Below are 16,291 nucleotides of genomic sequence, written 5' to 3' on the forward strand. Positions count from 1 at the left end.
AAGCTAATGATGATCACTTATCAGCACACTCCGCTCATCGTGGCATCGACAAACCACCACTAACAATGTATAAAAAGACTTTATTTTGAAGAAACCTCCGTAAAGCGGAAGCGTCTGTCAGCGTGCTGAGGTCAGTGTGTGACATTAATTAATTATTTTTTATTTTTTAAATATACACACACATATATGAGCATGGAGGGCACGAGCAGAGCCTTTGTGGTTACGTCGCATGGCTGCGCTCCGACTTTCAGAGTAAAAGTACCATCACACACACAGGAGAGAAAAATCCACCATCATAAACTGAACTCACACACTGAACTCTAGCCTTACTTACAAATCACTAATATCATTTATTTTATTTAATACTAACGGATTCATGTGAGAAACTGAAAGAAGCTCTTTGAGTCTGAAATCCTTGAAACTGTTTCCAGCTCTCTGTAAACACTCAGATACTAACGTTTCCCAGCATCTGCATTTCTGTCAACTCTTCTGTTTCTGGAGCTCGAACCTTCACATCTGACTGACTCTGTGTTCGGGCACAAACACCCCTCGGCCGGCCCGATCGGCGGCTGTTTCAGGGCCGCGGGCCTCGTGTTTGACACCCTGGTCTACAGCTTTGTTTCAGAGTGAAACATGCAGCTGAGGCAGCTGAGGCCTGTGACCCCAGCTGCATGTTTTCACGGTTTTATTCTGTGGTTTCGTGCTGGAGTCACATGTGCAGGCTTTCAGCGGTCAGCTGAACAGGAAACAGAGACGGCGGCTTCATTCACGCTCACAGAGACTTTATTAAAGCGACATCAGATAAACAGCATGGAGATAAACATGGTATTACTGTTTGAAAAGCACTGCGCGATAAAGCACACCTGAGAGGAGAAACTGAACGATTCCTGACGAATGAACGACGCGATTGTTTGAACACTGAGGTTTATTGAAGTCGAGCTGCTGGCGGTCAGGAGAATCGATCGATTTCTGTCTTCATTTCCTGGAAAACAAAAGTGAGAAAACTGAAAATGTGCTGATGGTGTCTGTGCGCTGCAGGCTGGAGGCTCGTACCTGATAAAGTAGCTACTGTAATCAGTTATTTATACTGAGGTCACATGAGCACAGCGCCCTCTGGGTCTCTGTGGGCGTCGTACCTGCAGCAGCTCTGACTTGTTGCAGTTGTCTCTGTGTCGGTAGATGCACTGAGCGAGCCGGGCGTAAAGCTTCTCCAGTGGCTCCACCTCGGCGCCATCCGTCTTTGCCACGGCTCTCCTCAGGAGCTCCTGGAAAACAGAAACCGGTTTGAGGTGGTGCCCGCAGAGGCCCGTGGGGCCCACGGCCACTGCTTTCAGACCTGTGAGCAGCTTTTATTCATTACTGGCTGCTGGGGTGGGGGAGGGGATGCTGTGCGACTTCCTGTTTGTTTCCGGTCTGAAAGCAGCTCTTCAACCGTTGGTGCTGCAGACTGAAGATGTGAGCAGACGGCTTCCTCCAGTCAGACGTGAGCAGATTCCTTCATGTTCAGCTTCCTGACGACTCGCTGAGAGCAGACGGAGACGATGAAGAGCTTCCTCCTCATCGTAAAAGGACAAACTCAAGGCGTCTGACCGGTAAAGCAGGACAGCCGCAGCTTCTTGTTCCTCATGTTTGTCAAGTATACTTCACTCTGTATGTAAACTCAGACGGACCATCCAGGTATGAAGAGTGAAACGAAGCTGGAGATGTAAATCTGCAGTTATATCTGCAGCCAGCAGGGGGCTCCAGCTGTGTCTGTGACCTTGTTAACTCTGCGTTGATGGGTTTACGGTCACACTGAGTACAGTGTGAAGGTTATTCTCTTCACGCTGATCCAGGATGTGCTCACTGATGAACGCTGACTCTAATGAACACAGCGTCACGTTTTATTCACTCTGAGCCCCTTAAAGAGGCGAGCTGAGACTCACCTTCAGTTTGCTGCGATCGACGATCAGCGGTGGAGTTTCTTCCTGCTGCTCCGGCCTGTCCCGACTCAACATCTGCTCCAAAGCCGCCTTGTTGGCCCTCGACTCAGACTGTTTGCTCTTCTCTGAGGAGGAAGACAAGCAGAGGAAGAGGGCATTACCCTGCAGTGCCTCCCACAAACAGCCAACTCTATGCCTTCACAGCTGAAATCAACCAGGTTATGGCAAAAAGAAATGACTGGAGTTTTCAGCTAACGGTAGACATCATTTCCTTTGGGATTAATATTCTGATTTGTTAGAAAGCTGCAACACACACACACACACACACACACACACACACACACACACACAGCAGCCGTGTTATTGGTCAGATAATTTTAAAAACACCACTCAGAGCAGCGAGCAGCTCCGTCACTAACTCTGAAACTCTGCACCATCGATCGACGTCAGAGGAACTGCAGTGTTCTCACACCTGGAGGCGGAAGCTAACAGGTCAGGTCTGATTGGCGTGATGCAGCCATCAGATTTACAGATGCAAAGCTCCGCTGTGTGTGTGTGTGTGTGTGGTATTTACAGTGTGTGCTGAACCACAGAGCCACACTGTGGAAGCTTCGCGTTAGCGCTCCTGCAGCGCGTTTCATTCAGACTAAAGCAGCCGGCTCTGACACCTCAGACGCTCCTCCTGCTCGATGCCCGGAGCGCTGCGGAGCCTCGTAGCGTGAAGCGGCGGCCTGTAGAAGCTCGATCGGCAGCGGCTGCGCTCTGAAGCGGTCCAGTGAGTCGGGTTAGTACAGCGAGGCGCTCGCACTGCTCGTGCTCACGCGCACAGACCTAAGCTGTCCGCGGTCTGCCCGTTCAGCACGGTCTCCGGGCCTGGGGGGGTCTTTGATGAGCGGGTTCGACACACTCCTACAGGTACGCCATCAGCCAGCTGGCGATGAACCGGCTCGGTGTGGCGGTGATACCCGTTCGTGAGGACTCCGTTGTGGGCTCTCGTGATGCGGTTTGGGGTGCGATGGAACCCACTCAGGCCGCCGTCACTGCTCTCTGATGGGCTGGACGAGCCAGCACCAGCAGACCCGTTCACTGCTCGCCGTCCAGCAGCTCTGACCTCCTCCGCACTCGACTCAGAGCTGAACTTACTGGACATGGAGGAGAGGGAGGTGAAGGAGGAAGAGGAGGAGGAGGATGGGACTGGTGGCTCCTCCTTCTTCTTCTTCTTAGGTTTCTTAATGACGCCGGTGCTCCACTTAGACTTTCGGGGCCGTCTGTAACGTTTCTTCTTATGAGCTGGAAAACAGAAGTGGGGGTGGAGTGGGGAGGAGGAAGAGTAAAGGTCATTAGAGAGAAAGGTCACTTCTCGTCCTCTCTGCCGCTTCCTGTCCTCGCCTGCCCTGCGGCTCTCACGTTAGAGCAAACACTGTGGCTTCCTGCTCTCGCTGCTTTCGTTTTCACCGAGACGTTTTCAAAAGCAGCTTTTTGTTGCAGCAGCCGAAAGAAGCGCCAAGCTTTCTGTTCATCAGACGTTTCACAGCGTGAGACGAACCCGGAGCCTCAGTCCTGCTGCGAGTCTGTGAATCCATCGTTAACATGACGACTTGTGTTTTACTCTCATTTGATCTAAAAGCTGCTCTGAGGAGGCGATCCCAAAGAAAAATCACATTTCTGTAGATCCACAGACGAGGAGAATCAGCTCGCTGGCTGACAGACGACTTTAAAACTGATTCATTACTTAAGGTTTTTATAAAGTTTGATGGTTACAATCTTATAAAATCGACTGTTTTTGTGATTTAAATGTCATCTTTTTGGCATTTTGTGAAAGCAGCTGAGTTTTGAGAACTTCTGAAGAATATTTTTGGAGCAGCCTGATGTCCTAATGTTTGGTACGCGAGTCCAGACTCTGAAACAGGAAGTGAAACTGGTGCACTCATCAACTGTCACTTCTCTCACGGACCAATTAAAAGTAGGGGCGGGGCTTATCAGCACTGCTAACAGTGGCAGAGGAGAACCTGACGGGTGGTTGACGGCTCACTGGTGAACACGCTGACCCTGACGGTGATCAGACCTGATGTGATGTCTGCTGGTTTGCTCTCACGTCACTCATATTTCTAACAGTTTTGTCAAGCAGCTGCTGACGTCTGTGACTAACAGTGCGCAGAGAGTCTGAGCCGCCCCCGTGATCCTCTTTAAAAACACCAGATAAAACAAATTTGTGCTGTTTCAGTTCAGGGGTGAACTTACGTTGGAGAGTGTTTCTGGTGAACGCCGAGCTGCAGACGCCATCGGCCTCCTGCGGGTTGGCCGCTATCAGAGCTGTCACCAAAATAAAAGTCTTAATATAAAGTTTGACCGTACACTGTTAGCAGCAGCTGGATGAGGTGTGAACATCTGGCTGAGTTTCACCTCTGTGGATGCGCGACTCTCTGATCTCCTCGCAGACTCTCTCGAAGTCTTCGTCCAGCTCGTCTCTGATGATGGCGCGGACCGTGTCCTTCAGGGCGCACGCTCGGTGACGGATGTTGCGATCTGACACACACACACACACACACACACACACACACACACAGTAAAACAAACAGGTTTTTTTATCACCTCTCCGCAGGTGAGTCCAGCTGAGAAAACTGCTTCTGTTTAGTTCGTCTCTCCTCAAACAGACGCAGACAAACAGAAAAGGATTTTTTTTTTCACCCAACAGCTGAACTTATAGCCCCGCCCATTGTGGAAATGTTTCCACCTGGAGACGCCTGCTCCGTCTGTCTCATACAGACAGCAGAAGAAGAAGAAACTTAAGAAAAGGATGGAGACTGTGGGGCAGAGGACAAACTAAGAGAACGGTCACGGGTGACATCGTCTCACCCATGGGGTCGCTGTCCGGGTTGTACTCCAGAGCGTTCTTCCAGATGAAGTCAGCGTCCGCCATGAACTCGCCGACGGTGACGTACTTGTGCTCGTCGATGTTGGTGAGCAGGGTGGAGAGGTCCATGGGCTTCTTAATCACCATCAGATAGTCGGGGACCTGGAGGAGAGGAAGGAGGAGAGTTTCTGCTGATGGTGTTTGGTTTGGCCACTCGGGGGCAGCAGAGATAAATACTCTGGGCTGATTCACAGATCGAACAGGCGAGAGCGGCAGCGTTGTTTCCGTTTTATAAACCCCTGGTTGGCCTTCCCCTGACACCAATGAGCCAATCAACAGTCAGAACAGGAAACAGGGGAATCATGATGTCATGCACGGTGTCGGCGTGTGGCTGCGGTCTGACCCACTCATGATTGTAGTAAACATTTCTGACGTTTGCTCCGCGTGCTGATGGGAAACTAAAATCTGATTTAGTGAATGCTGAGTGTGTGGATTTGTTCCAGCATTCTATTTAGTTTTATCTATATATCACTAAATCACAACAGCAGTTGCCTCAAGGTGCTTTATCTGGTAAGATACAAACCCTACAATAATATAAAGAAAACAGAACAGCCCACAGTCAGACGACCTCCTATGAACAAGCACTGTGGCGACAGCGGGAAGGAAAAACTCCCTTTTAACAGGAAGAAACCTCCGACAGAACCAGGCTCAGCTAAGATGACTGCTGACCCGTGAGTCTGGTCTTGCCATCTGACCTCATCAACCTGCACTGAATCTGCTGCACGCTTTTTTAATAACATGTATGGCGTGGAGCTGGGAGGAAGGCGTGAACTGATCCGATTCCGTTTGTTTAATTATTCACGACCTTAAACTGAGCGGCAGATGTCGGCGTGTCTTTCTCTCAAACTCTCACCTCCTCGATGTCGACCGGTTTGGTGAAGGCTTTGAAGCGGCGGTCCAGAGACAGGCGCTCGGTGATGTTTCGCAGGAAGAGACGGAGCTCTCGCAGCACGTCCTCCTCCTGCTCCTCCAGGCGGAGGTGCTCTGGCGCCGACATTTTGCGAGGAGGCGGCGGTGGAGCTAGGGGGAGGACCTCCATTGCCTGAGATACTGAGAGAGGAGGAGGAGGAAAGAGTGAGCAATCTATTACACTCTGGGCTTAACAACCGCAGCATGAAGGCGGAGTCACACACATGTTTTTCTCTTAGAGGGAGGGGCCTCAGCCGCCTGGTTCAGAATGAGATCCTGGAAGAAGCTGGTCCTCTCCTGCTGGGTGGGAACTCTGAGGACGTAGACCTCCCCGTAGTCCTCCCGAAACAGGCTCTGAATCTGGGAGCAGCACAGCATCGAAGATAAAAACCTGTAAAACCTCCACGCACAGGGACACAGCTGAGGGACAAAGGAAAGATAAAGCTTCAGTCCTCACCTCTGGGTCCAGCTGCTGAAAGGACACGCTGCAGGTGGCGAGGAGGAGGATGGGAGAGAAGGACGGGATGCTGCCCAGCAGGCTGAGGAAGGATGCCCTCAGTGCCGGCCCCGCAGTGTCCCACCACTGCTGGATGTGCGGTATGTAGAGGATGCTGGGAGACGTCCGCTTGGCCTCACAGAACACCTGATCAGGGGAAAGGTCAAAGTTCACATCCTGAGACTGTCCGGCATAGACAGGCTGCTTTAAATAATTAAAAACATTACAGAGTCAGAAAGCACCACAGAGCCGCCTGTTAACACTTCTACAATTATTAAATGAAGTTTTTATGAAGTGTGTTTATGTTCGTGTGCACATGCGTGTCGACCTGTAGATGCACATGTCTGGAGGAGTCACCTGTGCACAGGCTTCCTCTGGCGAGGTGCTGCTGACACCAAACAGCACCGCTGAGTCCAGGCTGTGGACGGTGAAACGCTCCAAAGCGTGCAGGATGGCGGGGGCCAGGTGGGAGGTTTGACCAGCGCCAGGACGACCTGCCAGCAAGATCCTGGGGCGGTGAGACGTCGGCTGTTTGACGGCACTCCTACAGGAGGTCGGGGGAGAGGATCAGAGAATGCAGCGTGGGGGAGATAATCGATGAGAGCATGCAGTGTTTATAGAGACCATCCCTGCTTTCTACATGACCAGCTGAACACATAAATCACGTACACGTATAAATCATACCTGCGATACTGCAACGCAGTGTTTGCCGCGGCACCTTTACTGCACTTTAACACACAGAATCTAACCTCGGATCACAGGAATCAGTGAAAATGTGGCGCTTTGACACAGCTTTAGACTCGGCTTCTGTTACCATGGTGATTCACTTCATAGTCACGCCCTCAGGTGTGGATAAAGGCTCACCTGAAGAAGTGCAGGAAGGTTTTGTTCTTGGAGGGTTTGGAGATGCTGGGGCCCTCGTCTTCGTCAAACATCAGAGTGTCATCGACGATACCCGAGGTCAGGTCTGACACAGGAAACAGGAAGTTTGTAAACAGGAAGTGATGTGTAGACACAGCAGAACTTTGGCCTCTGGCTCACCTGGCTCCCTCTTCCTCTTCATGCCCTCCTCAGCGTGTGGAAACATCCTCTGCAGGGCATTGAGGATTTCTTGCAGGGCGCCGCCTAGAAGCAGGTGGACCACAGGGGACAGCGGTTTGGCCGGGGAGGCGGCAGAGCGGTGCGAGGCGGGCGACATCTTCTTCAGGGCTGCTGCAAAGTCACAGCTGCTGACGGCGATGGAGGAGACGTCCAGCAGGAGCTTCTGGGACGTGCCGTAGATCTGCGGGTAGCGTCGGCGCAGAGCGCACAATGCCGCCTCGGTGCACACCGCCCTGATATCAGCGCCGCAGTAACCTGAGAGCGACGGAGGCTCAGGAAGTCAGGTTACCAATGAAAAAATAACTACATTTTCCTGAGACAAAAAAAGCTGCTGCCATTTTTCTCACCGACACATTTTTCTGACAGTTCATCGAGAAAGTCTTCAGACGGAGGAGGTTTCCACTGCCGAGTGTGGATCTTCAGAATGTCTTTACGAGCCTGAAACACGCACACACACACACGCACACACACACACCTAAATTAAGGTCCCTGCTGCAGTTCCTCTGATGTCCAGCAGAGGCGGCCTCAGACTCCCACGGTAAAACTTTACAGCAGAAACAAACACGTTTACATCCTGATCCTGAAACAATCACTTCCCTTCATCACAACCGTGCTGTTAGATTTTTTAACACCAGCCCACATTGATGCTGCACAGATTATGGATGCAGCTTAAAATATATATAATCTAATAAAGTAAAGAGTCACCTCTCTGTCGGGAAGGCCGAACAGGAACTCGCGGTCAAAGCGCCCGGGCCGCCGCAGCGCAGGGTCGATGGAGTCGAGCCGGTTTGTGGCTCCGATCACGACGACCTCCCCTCGACTGTCGAGCCCGTCCATCAGAGCGAGGAGCGTCGACACGATGGAGCTGCGAGGATTTCCGTTTATTTAGTCTGGCACACGTTTCCTTTGTGTCAGGAATAATTTTACAAACGTTTACAAACAGATTATTACTAATCTACAGCGGTGTCAGCGGCGTCGGCGCCTCTGACCCGTTACACTGGATCTCAAACTCTGACACCACTGAGGTGACACGTGTGGAGAAGCTGAAACTGACCTGTGGATCTGGTCCTGCCTGCTGGATCGGACCGGAGCCAGACCGTCGATCTCATCGAAGAAGATGATGGACGGACGCATCCGATACGCCTGAGGACCACACACACACACACACACACACACACACACACAGAAACACGCACACACACACACAGAAACACACGCACACACACACACACACACACACACACACACACACACAGAAACACGCGCGCACAGAGAAACACACACACACAGAGAAACACACACGCACACACAGAAACACACCGAAACAGAGAAACACACGCACACACACAGAAACACGCGCACACACACACACACAGAAACAGAGAAACACACGCACACACACAGAAACACGCACACACACAGAAACACGCGCACACACAGAAACACGCGCACACACACACACACAGAAACAGAGAAACACACGCACACACACAGAAACACGCACACACACAGAAACACGCACACACACAGAAACACGCACACACACACACACACAGAAACAGAGAAACACACGCACACACACAGAAACACGCACACACACAGAAACACGCGCACACACACACACACAGAAACAGAGAAACACACGCACACACACAGAAACACGCACACACACAGAAACACGCACACACACAGAAACACGCGCACACACACACACACAGAAACAGAGAAACACGCGCACACACACACACACAGAAACAGAGAAACACACGCACACACACAGAAACACGCACACACACAGAAACACGCGCACACACAGAAACACGCGCACACACAGAAACACGCGCACACACACACACACACAGAAACACGCACGCACACAGAAACACGCACGCACACAAACACACGCGCACACACAGAAACACGCACGCACACAGAAACACGCACGCACACAGAAACACGCACGCACACAAACACACGCGCACACACGCGCACACACACACACACACACACACAGAAACACGCACGCACACAGAAACACGCACGCACACAGAAACACGCACGCACACAGAAACACGCACGCACACACACACGCACGCACACACGCACGCACACAGAAACACGCGCGCGCGCGCACACACACACACACACAGAAACACGCACGCACACAGAAACACGCACGCACTCGTTTTAAACCTGTTCACGATGAATTAAATGAATTTAAATTCACAGGGTTTGTTCAATGAGTTTGATTTCAAAGTTTCTAACACAGCAGACACAATAAGTACTGTCAGAGTATTAAAGTGTTGCTGACACAAACACATGTATGTGCAGATCTAGGTCACAGTGTCTGTGCTCAGAGAAGCAGCTTTCTCTCTGCTCAGACTCATTAAACTCACTCAAATCATATTTCATGCTTCAGTATGACTCAGGTGAACGTTTACCTGCTCAAACAGCAGCCGCAGCTGCCGCTCTGACTCGCCCACCCACTTGCTGAGGACGTCGGCTCCCTTCCTCATGAAGAAGGACACCTTCCTGTTGCCGTGGCTACACTCGTTGGCCAACGCCCGTGCAACCAGCGTCTTCCCCGTCCCGGGAGGGCCGTAAAACAGACACCCTCTGCAGAGAGACGCAGGTGGAGCGTGTTCACTGTGTAATCCTGTGTAATCCGTCTTAAAAACATGAAGTCCAACCTTTGACCTCTGCCCACTCACATCATTCAGTCTCATGTTTCCTCTGAGCTGCAGCCTCAGCAGGACTCAGTAACTACTACAGCACACATTTACCTTTGTGAGAAGGTAAACTCATCATGTCCCTGCATCAACCATCACTCACCTCTGAAGGTTTCTTTATATATTTATAATCTGGGGTACACACGCATGTATTCATATCTTTGTGGGGACCAAATATAGAAAGTTTACTATACCTTTGGTGACCAAAATTCTGGTACCAAAGAGTTTGAAGGCATTTTTGAGACTCAAAATGTGAGTTTAGTCTCAGGGTTACAGTTAGGTTAAGGTTAGGGTAAGAGGCTAGGGAACGCATGACGTCTATTAGATGTCCCCACAAGACATGAATACCTGACGTGTGTGTGCGTGTGTGTGTGTGTGTGTCACCTGGGAGGCTGAATCTTGAAGTTGTCAAAGACCTCAGGGTAGAGAAGGGGGAAGACGACCATCTCCTTCAGAGCTGAGATGTGACCTGACAGACCCCCAATACTGTCAAAACCCACCTGAGGAAGGAAGGAAGGAAGGAAGGATATAACAGGATCAGGTGGAGAACAAAACAACACAATGAGAAGATTTTTCTGTGAATCATGTGTAAAACACGTGGTCACAGGAGAACATATCTAAGGTTTAATCTCACAGATTGGTCGATGGCCATGGGATCGATGTCCGCCAGGCCCGCTCCTGCAGCCATCTTGTCGTTGCGGGTTCCCAAAAGGTTGCCGGTACGCAGGCTGAGTGGGAGACAGCTGAGAGCGGGAGACAAGTCTCAGTAATACAGGCAGCAATCCACATCTAATCTACTCCATACGCCTCGTGCTTCACAGTTAAAAGCATTGATGATGGACGATGTATCAGGAAGTGGTTTGATGATCCAATCAGATTGGCTGTCTCTGACCTGTCAGGGGCCTCCTCCTCTTCATTATCAGAGTCTTCATCAGATTGTTTGGACCAGGCGCTCTTAGTGGGTCTGCAGGAAGAAACAGAGAGTGTGATGTGTGATGGATGAAGGTGAAGCATCCAACAGGTGAAGTTTTGGTGATGATGATAAGATCTCTGTTATTCCTGTAGTGAAGGCGGTGATTTTACATCACCCACCTCGGCACTGTGTTTGTGCTGCTGGAGCATTTTTAATGACATCAGCTGACCAACAGCATGGCTGCTGAGGTTACAGCACTAACAGGGCTGAGCTCCAGTTTGGTGAAATCGTAGGACTTTAAAAGCAAGTTTGTAAAGGTTTTAAAAGCCAGTGATGTCACAGTTTATACATCAGTCTATGGTGGCCCCTCAGGATCAAACGGATACAGGAACATTTGTGAGGGAAAATAAAAACAAGAATGCAGAAAAAGTGTAACCTGAGTTTTTGAGGGTTTAGCCTGTGCAGCTAACCTGCTTCAGACTACATCATACTTCAGCGTTCAGCTGTGTCCTGCTTTATTTGAAGGAGAGAGGAAAGGCGTGTCCACGCTCTGACCTGAAGGCTGCTCTGCGGGTCGTGTTCGCTCCGGAGGCGCTGACCGGGAAGGTTCCTCTCAGGAAGTCTAATCGATACCAGAGAAAACAAAATCATCAGAGCTGGAGCTTCAGTAAGTTTCAAGTGTGTGGTTTTATTTTTCTCCTGAAGAACACGTTGTTCACCGATTTGTAGTCTTTTAGGGTTTTTATTGTATTACTCAGCATGTACAGACGGCGTGTTTGGAGCGGCGTACTGACCGCTGGTCGGGCCTTGGTACAGCGACGAGGCTCGGCTCAGTTTGGCATCAACGTTGTGGCCGACGCTGCAGTTGCTGTCGTCATCTGCTGTTACGGCCTTCCTGCTGTCCTCGTCAAAGCCCGCCCCTGGAGACACCAGAGAAGACGTTTTTACCACCACGTCTCCCTCTCGTCATCATTCCTCTGCTCCTAACCATCTGCACTGACCTCGGCTGTCCTCGCTGTCGCTGAGCTCTCCTCGTAGTGGGACTGGTGTTTTACTCCTCTGGGCTTTAGAGTAGATCTTCTGCAAATGTATCAGTTATTAGGTGTGTAAAGATCAGTTAATCATCCCTGTGTTTATCTAAGTAATGCATTTTTTCATCTGATTAAAGTGACCAACGTGACAACGAGGGATGGGACTGTTTTTGGACATTTCACAGATCAGTTAACTCGTTACTGAGGAACATTTCAGAACCGCTAATATAAACACAAACTCCCACTCTGGACACAGAGCTGTGGGCCTGTGTGATGTCACAGCTCTGACACTTTTCAAAGTCGACCTGTTCTGCTCGTTTCCAGCTCCATGTTTGTGTTGTAACCGTGACCCCTAATGAGGATGCAGGTTATCACTGATTGATATGTGGCAGTGTGGTAAATATGTTAAATGGTCACCTCGGCAACCAGAGCCTGGAATGTCCGCTAGCGGCCAACCACGAGCTACAAAGTGATGATAGGTGGACTGACATTAGACTGGACCACAGTGCCTTAGAATAACACGCAGTTTAAAGTAATCCTTATTATTCTGGGCCTTGCAGCCCCTCAGGTCATCCTCTGTCAAGGTGTTGTAGCTCCTCCCCCTTTAAGGTGCACCTTAGGATTACACAGACATTACACAGATCCATGAGTAGAAGAAAACTTGACCAAACTGAGAGTTTCAAGCAAGCTTTTGGTTCACTGGGATTACTGCACATACAACAAACTCATTATTAGAAACCTGACTGATGTGATCATCCACGGCTGGGACAGGAGATCTGTGAGCCCGCTGTTGTTCTCTGACAGGATGTAAAGCACACGCCACACTTCACACACTCCGATTACAAACGTCTCAACGACTCTCACTGTTTTACTCATTCAGAGCAGGAGAAACTCCGTGTGAGGAGGAAATATGAACATGTGAACACAAAAATAAGGGCTGGTGCTTGTCGGCTGCTTTCCAATATGGTGCCAGCTGATATAGACGTTGCCCCCTCCCCACAAGCCGCGAGCAGAGGGAGGGGGGCTGGGTGCAGCCGGGTCCACCGCCCTCATAAAGACCTGATAAGAGAGGCAGCGCCCACCGAGACGGCGGCCTCAGCTGAGGGTTTACAGCTGACTCGGGATGTAAACAAACTCTCGGTGTTGATTATCAGCGTAAAAACATAAACACAGCTCCTAACAACAAAACACGACACAGCTCCACGGCAACAGTGACGCCACAAAGCGCACACACGCGTGTGCCTTTATAAACACTGCAGCTGCCTTAGATGTTTGTGTTGCAGTGCAGTCTGGGTAATGATGCCAAAAGGTTACGGTGAGGGAAACATGTCCTCTGTTCAGTGTTTTCTATTTGATCCTTAAAGAAAAAAAAAAGACTCAGACTGTTTGTGATTATGGAGACGATCACAGACGATCACACTGACCCCAGAACAGCTGGTGACCAGCGCACAGCTGTCTGCATCTGAGCAGACTGTTTGAGCCGATGTCACTCCTGGTCAACGGGGTCGTGACCTTTGATGACCTCTGACTTGTGGCAGAAAATACCTGACACAGCGTCTGGTTTGAGTCCTCGCTTATACAGATCAGCATCTGTGAGCTCTTTAATTACAGTACTGTGTTGACCCTCCCCTCGTTTCTTTATATTTTCCTTCCAATGAGCCAAAAGTCTGAAAAAGGTTTTCTTTTTCACTCATTTTCAGTCCAGTCCTTCTACCTGAGCGTGTTCAGAGGAATGATTTTGCCTGTAATAACTGAGAACTGAACAGAGAGACATTTCTTTGTGCAAACAGGCAGGATAAATACTTATAAATACTTATAATCACTGATCCACTCTAACGGCTCACTCACTCCTTCCTTGTTGTTACTGAGCCGCCTCTTCTTCTTCATGCTGTCCATCCTGTTCAGGACCGACCTGGCGGCGCTGCAGAGAGAACAGCGTGGACGTCACCACGATTCAATCTACCGTATTATCACAATCGTACAGGTTTGTGGCATAAAGATCAGTGCAAACATGGCGGACGGCCACATGTGGCCTCATTCATCACATCACTCTGAGCTCCTCAGGTTAAACTTCAGACTTTTAATGTATCAAAGATCCGTGAATCCCAGCAGGGACGATAAAACACAGAGCTGTTGTTCTGTGTGCTTCTTTCTTTGGCTGTCTCAGGGTTAACAATCAAAGTGTCATTGATGGCATCATAACCTGAACTCATCTCAGTTTCTATGTCACTGCTTTTACTGCACGTCCATCACCTCACATGTCAGGAGGATTTTCTTACTTGGTGCTGATGCCGTCGAACATGTTGGAGGCCTCGTACCTGCTCGTCACTTTGGTCAGCCTCGCGCTTCTCCTCAGCCGGCCACCTGACACACACACACACACACACACACACACACACGGGGGAGAAACTACAACCTTTAATTCCTGAGCTCGTGTTTCCGACTGATGCTGGACTGTTTTACATTAAGAGGTGTTTCTAATGTTGTGTCCAATGCATCTTCAATATGAAGTCATAATATTAGAGACATGTGCAGGTACACAGCACTGATGAGTAAAACCACCACTGAAGCTCAGCATATTTTAAATACATATTAAAACAATTTCCCCTCATAAACATATAAAATATCAGGACTTCAAATGATGCTCTTACATAAATAAATATTCAGAGAAATGTTTTGTTCTGCAGCTGGAAAAATAATGGACCATTTTGTGGTCTTGCGCTGTTCCTGTGTGAGATGTTTTCCTGTCTTTGTGTGTAAAGTTTAATAAAGCGCACAGTGTAAACTCTGAGACCTTTCACGTCTTCCTGTTAGCGTTGTTTTTCTCACCTGAACGCTTCTGGAGCCGCTGAGATTTCCTGCCAACACAAAACAAACGTCAGTGACAGTAAAATGAACGATTCACATCACACACTGACTCGTGAACCACAGTTAGAGCCGGTTTAAAAGCACCGTTCACATCTGTGTCCTGTGGCCTGCAGTTGGATTGTTTCTGAGCGCAGTTCCTCCTGCACACCGACACAGGTGCCATGATGAATTGTAATCGCCCAGCTAATCATTTTAGCTCTGAGCATGCTTTTGACTTTTGTCTGACCTGATGACGCTTCCTGCTGCTTTCTCATCTTCATCCTCGGGTGTTTCGGAATCGGTGAGGTTCTGCTCCTCATCCTCAGATTTACATACCTGAGGAAGATTTGAGAGGTCGGGTCACTCGCACTCATTTGGAGGCGCATACAGTGATACACGCATCACAGACAGTTTTACACTCAGTGAGCTTCACACGACTGCAGCTATAAGACCAGAGGGGTATTTTACACCTGTCATATGACCAGGAAACCTGCTGCACCATGTGACCTTACAGTGGTTTACATGAGGCTGATTTAAAGTTAAGAAAAACAAAACAAGCGGCTGATCTCAAAATAAACTAGTAAAATATCTGCAGCGTAATTAAAAAACGTTTAGTTTCCGATTTAAACCCCAACACTAATGAAAATATCTGGAAGGTTTTTTTTTTTTTTAAATATTTATAATAATAATGATAAAAATACGGTTACTTTTCTTTGAGATGTAATTTTTTACATTTAATTTGTTTTTTAAACGTATTTCTTTCCATTTCGTTCTCAGAAACTAAACTAAGCTTCGCTCTCACTCGGCGGCCATCTTTAAACACAGGGTTTTTATTTATTACCCGGACTTTTACTAAAGCTCGTTAAAGCAGAGCGAGTGAGACCAGGAGGAAACACTCCACCTGTTTACTGATTTTTACCAAAATAAGTTTAAAAAGCTGCCCCCGGTCCTCTCCCGGTCAGTTTAACGTTTTCCTCCCTCCGGTTAAACTGACGGTCATTTAAACGTCGCCGTGAGTTGAACCTTACACACCGAACACGGACACACTCACATCGGACCGTCCGGACTCTTGAATCCGGGGAGCGTTCTTCCTCCTCCGGGTCTTTATCTCAGATCGTGCCGGGGTCCCGGTGCTCGTGCTCGGCCTGTTTCTCCGGTCCGCGTCCCCTCTGCCTCGGAGCGTCACCATGGTAACGACGCAGGCATAAGCTAACGAGATTAGCCTTAACGACAAAAATAAAGAAGAAACTCCGAAGAAACTCAGACCTCCGAGTGTCCGCCGGCTGTTCGTTCCCGAAGCGTCTCCGACTGTGGAGGCTCAGCTGAAGCTGCAACACACCCAAACACGAGCTCGATAAGCCGACAGACCGCACAGCTACACGGCTGTGGTTCAAACGCGAGCGTTCTGCCGCCACCTGCTGACGTCATG

At 49.4% G+C, this 16,291-nt stretch overlaps 1 protein-coding gene across 1 annotated transcript; it reads right to left on the bottom strand.

The window, feature by feature from the left end:
* Nucleotides 1–595: 595 nt before the first annotated feature.
* LOC146363586 (ATPase family AAA domain-containing protein 2-like) lies at nucleotides 596–16,289 on the bottom strand. The gene is made up of 28 exons (XM_084920138.1): nucleotides 15,914–16,289; nucleotides 15,110–15,198; nucleotides 14,845–14,873; nucleotides 14,295–14,379; nucleotides 13,864–13,936; nucleotides 11,986–12,064; nucleotides 11,779–11,904; nucleotides 11,540–11,606; nucleotides 10,964–11,035; nucleotides 10,706–10,814; nucleotides 10,456–10,571; nucleotides 9,784–9,958; nucleotides 8,397–8,485; nucleotides 8,048–8,207; nucleotides 7,690–7,780; nucleotides 7,283–7,597; nucleotides 7,106–7,208; nucleotides 6,599–6,785; nucleotides 6,203–6,388; nucleotides 5,970–6,105; nucleotides 5,690–5,886; nucleotides 4,779–4,938; nucleotides 4,326–4,448; nucleotides 4,164–4,235; nucleotides 2,754–3,212; nucleotides 1,926–2,047; nucleotides 1,137–1,265; nucleotides 596–982 (listed from the first exon to the last, which is right to left on the bottom strand). The coding sequence occupies exons 1-28, from the start codon at nucleotides 16,049–16,051 to the stop codon at nucleotides 950–952; spliced, it is 3,720 nt and encodes a 1,239-aa protein (XP_084776264.1). The 5' UTR covers nucleotides 16,052–16,289; the 3' UTR covers nucleotides 596–949.
* Nucleotides 16,290–16,291: the final 2 nt, after the last annotated feature.

The sequence above is a fragment of the Perissodus microlepis genome, chromosome 22 (genome assembly GCF_051167445.1).
Source record: "Perissodus microlepis isolate ML-2025 ecotype Zambia chromosome 22, ASM5116744v1, whole genome shotgun sequence".
Lineage (NCBI taxonomy): Eukaryota > Metazoa > Chordata > Actinopteri > Cichliformes > Cichlidae > Perissodus > Perissodus microlepis.